The sequence below is a fragment of the Austrofundulus limnaeus genome, unplaced genomic scaffold (genome assembly GCF_001266775.1).
Source record: "Austrofundulus limnaeus strain Quisiro unplaced genomic scaffold, Austrofundulus_limnaeus-1.0 Scaffold819, whole genome shotgun sequence".
Classification (NCBI taxonomy): Eukaryota; Metazoa; Chordata; class Actinopteri; order Cyprinodontiformes; family Rivulidae; genus Austrofundulus; species Austrofundulus limnaeus.
Window position 1 is genome coordinate 139,001 of NW_013953221.1, and position 5,692 is coordinate 144,692.

The following is a 5,692-nucleotide window of genomic DNA, read 5'->3' on the forward strand; positions in this document are numbered from 1 at the left end:
GAATATGAAAGAGAAACCTGTGTAATATCTGCAGAGCAGAACTTACCTTCCACAGCTATTATTTTTAGTTAGCATATAGCTAAAATCTAACCATGGTTATATAATAGCAGCTGCATTCTGGCGCGATAAGCTCTATGTTTTATATTCAATTAACGTATGATCCGATTAGTCGACTAATCTAATAAATAATGTGTGATTAACCGATTATTAAAATAATCGTTTGTGGCAGCCCTACTCTCCATAGAAAGAGATCCTTGAAGAAAGCGCAGGCAATTTTAGCTGAGCCTAACCCGCCCCTCTTCACAGAGTTTTCTCTTTTACCATCAGGACACAGATTTGCTTTAAAAAGATGTCGAACCAACAGATTTAAGAATTCCTTTTTACCTGCTGTTATCGTCCTTTTAAATACTTCTTGTTGATTGTTGTGTGTTTGTAATTTTTACACCTATACCATGATGGTTTTTATGTTTTTTTTTACTGTATTTGTGGTTGATGATTGTTTTTGTTCCTGCTGGCTGTGACCCAAATTGCCCCATGGGGATATTAAAGATTACTTGAACTTGAACAGTGTGTGTTCAGTGCASTGTGATTCCTCTGACCTTGGCCACTTCCTCCACAGGATCCATGATCCCGTGAGGAAACTGAGGCGCAGAGCAGACCAGCATGGCCGTGTTCTTGCTGATGGCCCGCCTCATGGCCTGGCAGAGTAAACACAAAACAGACAAATAAAGAGACGTAAAAATAAAAAAATTGTGACGAGTCCAGAACGCTGTCAGGACGCCGACCTCTCACCTTCACGTCAACTTTCATGGTCTTCTTGTCCAGAGGGATGTGGACGAGCTTCATCCCGAAGTAATGGGCCGCTTTGTCAAAGGCTGCGTGGACGCTGACCGGAGCAAGACTGTCCAAAACAAGACGAATGAGACATGTGTGTGTCTCTGTCCACCAGTGTACCTGTCCACTAGAGTCCTGTCCACCAGACTACCTGTCCACTAGAGTCCTGTCCACCAGACTACCTGTCCACTAGAGTCCTGTCCACCAGACTACCTGTCCACTAGAGTCCTGTCCACCAGACTAACTGTCCACTAGAGTCCTGTCCACGAGACTACCTGTCCACTAGTCTCTGTCCACTAGAGTCTCTGTCCACCAGACTACCTATCCACTAGAGTTTCTGTCCACCAGTGTCTCTGTCCACTAGAGTCTCTGACCACTAGAGTCTCTGTCCACTAGAGTCCTGTCCACCAGACTACCTGTCCACTAGTCTCTGTCCAGACTACCTATCCACTAGAGTCTCTGTCCACCAGACTACCTATCCACTAGTCTCTGTCCACTAGAGTCCCTGTCCACCAGTGTCTCTGTCCACTAGAGTCTCTGACCACTAGAGTCCTGTCCACTAGAGTCCCTGTCCACTAGAGTCCCTGTCCACCAGACTACCAGTCCACTAGTCTCTGTCCACTAGTCTCTGTCCACTAGAGTCCCTGTCCACCAGTGTCTCTGTCCACTAGAGTCCCTGTCCACTAGAGTCTCTGACCACTAGAGTCTCTGACCACTAGAGTCCTGTCCACTAGAGTCCCTGTCCACTAGAGTCCCTGTCCACCAGACTACCTGTCCACCAGAGTCTCTGACCACTAGAGTCTCTGACAACTAGAGTCTCTGACCACTAGAGTCCCTGTCCACTACAGTCCTGTCCACTACAGTCCTGTCCACCAGTGTCTCTGTCCAGTAGTGTCCCTGTCCACTAGAGAAGATTCACAGTAAAGTAGTGTTGTAATAAAACTCATACATCTCAGGGACCTTGACTCCTCGTTCGTAGGCCAGGTCTCTGTAGGCCTTGCAGGCCATCAGGATGCTCTCCGTTCCTCCTGAGGTCACCTTCAAGACAAGAGTTGGAAAAGTCAAAACAACCTTTTCCTCAGTTTTACTTGTCTCCTGAGCTTCTACAGCGAGGACGTCGACTCACGGTGCCGCAGGAACCGGGTCCTCCGTGGAAAAGCTCACAGGACATCCGGACCACCTCAGCTTCCATCTTCCTGACGCCGGGGAAGATGTCCGGGTGAAGAGGGTTGCTCCACGCAAAGTCCCCGTAGACCTTCAGGTACCGTAAATATGAGGGGAGAAATAAACGGCCAAAATATCCTTTTGATTCAACATTTCTAGAAACTGAATCCTGACTCAACGAGCAGCACTCAGACTACGTGTTGTGAATGACTCTCTGCTACTACCACACATTTTAGTTCACCATTTATAAAACCAACTGGATTCTCGTATACCAGTTGGATGTGGCGGCCATCTTAGACATGTTTTCAGTGATTACGTTCAAGTCCATCATGAGATACTATGGTTTCTTGCAAACATGAACAAAATATATTTATTATCCACCTTCACCTTTCAGCAGCAGTGGATACAAAATTTGTGGAACCGAAATCCAGCAGTGGGCACAGTTCCAATAATCTACTAATAGCGGAACTAGCTTCTCATTTAGCAAACCAGCATTTTTTCCTAACTTTGGAAAAAGTTACCAGACCCATTAGCTTCCTCTATATTAAGTTCTGCTAATTTTAAGTGTGTTAAGCTTAACTCCCAAATGAAATACAAACTATCCCCTCAAACAAGCAGTGCTGGACGTGGCAGGCACTGTGTGTTAGCATGTAGCATCTTTAGCACCTAAACTTCAAACTAATGGCGTCAATAAATAAATATGGCGGCCACAGCTAACCAAAAGTTTAGCTTCACTAACCACTAATCCACTAAACAAGAATCTTAGCTACGCTAACGCACTATACAGACCTAATACGAACCGCTAAGACTGTCAGTCTTCATCTCCTTCCAGTTTAAGATTGGCGGGATTTTTCTATTGGTTTAATTTGATGGTGGGCGGGATCATCTGTGGCAAATCAGCCAATCCGAACCAGAATTGAAGCAATCTTTATATACTAATATTTAAGTAACAAACACAAAATGTACTATGTTGACTATAAAATATGGTAGAGAAAGTATTTGCTATTTTCTTGTTTTACAAATTTCTAAGAGCATTCATAAAAAATACAATGTACCTGTTGTTTTTAATTTGTTTTAATTTTAATGTTTTTCTATTTGATGTTTTTAAATTGTCTTACTGAAATGTGAAACTACGTGCTGCATTTGCTGCTGCTGCCGCCAATCTTGGCCAAGTCTTTCTTGAAAAGTAGGTTTTTAATCTCAATGGGACTTCCTGGTTAAATTACAAATAAATAAAAATACYAACTCAATCAAAGAAATGCTTTTATTCTGAAAGGGTTCGGCTGAAAGTATCGCAAGTTAGAGCTCCAACTGGTTGGGATTGGCTCATTTGCCACAGATGATTCTGCCCACCTTCAGATTAAACCAATAGAAAACTAAGAAAAGGGTTTGCTTCAGTTCCACCAGTCTTCAACTGACAGTCGTCTCAGCAGTCAGTGTTAACGTCCACTAATTTTTAATCTATTTAGCTGTAAATGTTCATTTCCACTAAGTTTGTTTCTGTTTAGCACTTAACGTTAGCTTCCACTAATTTTGTATCTATTTAGCAGTTAGCATTAACGTCAACTAATTTTGAATCTATTTAGCAATTTAGCGTTAGCTTCCACTAATTTTGTATCTGTTTAGCACTTAGTGTTTACGTCTACTAATTTTGAATCTATGTAGCAGTTAGCGTTAACGTCCACTAATTTTGTATCTATTTAGTGGTTAGCGTTAACGTCCACTAATTTTGTATCTATTTAGCGGTTAGCATTAGCTTCCACTAATTATGTATCTGTTTAGCAGTTAGCATTAACYTCCACTAATTTTGAATCTATTTAGCAGTTTGTGTTAACGTCCACTAATTTTGTATCTATTTAGCAGTTAGCATTAGCTTCCACTAATTTTGAAACTATTTAGCAGTTAGCGTTAACATCCACTCATTTTGAATCTATTCAGCAATTTAGCYTTAGCTTCCACTAATTTTGTATCTGTTTATTAGTTTAGAGATAGCAGAGCTAAGATTCTAGCAGATTAGTGGTTATTAAAGCTAACGTTAGCTGTGTGCACCACTGCTGAAATCCAAAGTCAGATACAAACCTTCACCAGGAGTTTGGTCAGGGACTCGTCCCCCCAGTACACCCCCCCTGAAACACAGCCTTTCTCCCACTGCACCTCATCTGTAACGACACGTCTCATAAATAACCGGCTCTTTATCCAGTTGTTTTTCTCAAAATTAATAATTTATGTTAGAGATTGTCGTCTGTAGGCTTCAAGGATGAATCCAGACTTACTGAGGGTCTGGTACTCTTTGATTCTGTCCAGGACTTGGCTCTGAGAGAGACCTTTAGAGGGCAGCTCCTTCATGTAGCTCATCCCGTCCTTCAGTGTGAACAGACTGTGAGACATGTCGTCCAACGCTTTGTTCAGCTGCCTCTGGATCTGAGAGCAGAAACAGCAGAACCYCATTTTATTAACCACAAGCAGCTGACGAAAGATAAACCGTGTTATCATCAGCATGTAAAGTGTGCCAAACGTCTGGCTCCGCCCCCCACCCCCACGTCTCATCCTGCGTGACTCATGAGACGGGATGAAGAGACCAACGCACCGTGACGCCGATGAAGGGGATTTTTCTGATGAGTCGAAAACATTTCTTCTTGATTCGGGATGTGAAACCTAAAAAACAACAACAAAAACTAAGAAGTGAGGCAGAAGTGTGGGGAAAGTCAGGGAAAACATTCAGGAGGATAAAAAAAAACAGCTGATCCTGACTCATGGTGTGACACAAGGACAAGTTAAAAACAGATTCTCTGAAAGGACGTTTTCATTGAGATTATGTCCCTGTCCAACAGTGTCCCTGTCCAACAGTGTCCCTGTCCAACAGTGTCTCAGTCCAACAGTGTCTCAGTCCAACAGTGTCTCGGTCCAACACTGTTCCTGTCCAACAGTGTCTCAGTCCAACACTGTTCCTGTCCAACAGTGTCTCAGTCCAACATTGTCCCTGTCCAACATTGTTCCTGTCCAACAGTGTCTCAGTCCAACATTGTTCCTGTCCAATATTTTCCCTGTCCAACAGTGTCTCAGTCCCACATTGTTCCTGTCCCACATTGTTCCTGCCCAACAGTGTCTCAGTCCAACATTGTTCCTGTCAAATATTGTTCCTGTCCAACAGTGTCTCAGTCCAACATTGTTCCTGTCCAACAGTGTCTCAGTCCAACATTGTTCCTGTCCAACAGTGTATCTGTCCAACATTGTGCCTGTCCCACATTGTTCCTGTCCAACAGTGTCTCTGTCCCACAGTATCCCTGTCCAACAGTGTCCCTGTCCAACAGTGTCCCTGTCCAACAGTGTCTCTGTCCCACAGTATCCCTGTCCAGCAGTGTCCCTGTCCAGCATTGTTCCTGTCCAACAGTGTCTCTGTCCCACAGTATCCCTGTCCAACAGTGTCTCTGTCCCACAGTATCCCTGTCCACCAGTTTCTCTGTCCACTAGTGTCTCTGTCCTCCAGTGTCCTTGTCTACCAGGGAAAATTCACACTGAATTAAAACGTGTGCACAAAACTATTTTGAAAGTCTGTGAACTGGTTTTGTAAACATTCCAGTTTGAAAACAGAAAAATTCATTAAAATAAATCATTAAAAACCTAAAATAAATCATAATTTAGTCTCATAAAGAGAATAAATCAAGTCCAGACAGAAACTGGGTCTGGTCTGGTC

The 5,692-nt window shown here is 43.1% G+C and overlaps 1 protein-coding gene across 1 annotated transcript in view; it reads right to left on the reverse strand.

Moving 5' to 3' along the window:
* LOC106532720 (sphingosine-1-phosphate lyase 1) overlaps positions 1–4,653 on the reverse strand; it is a gene marked incomplete at its 5' end in the record, with an annotated part of 15,112 nt that extends 10,459 nt beyond the window's left edge. Inside the window, 7 exon segments of the mRNA XM_014028838.1 lie at positions 600–698; positions 793–901; positions 1,784–1,872; positions 1,961–2,089; positions 4,078–4,157; positions 4,272–4,419; positions 4,586–4,653. Of these exon segments, the coding sequence (XP_013884292.1) occupies positions 600–698; positions 793–901; positions 1,784–1,872; positions 1,961–2,089; positions 4,078–4,157; positions 4,272–4,419; positions 4,586–4,653 (722 nt within the window).
* Between the last annotated feature and the right edge of the window lie 1,039 nt (positions 4,654–5,692).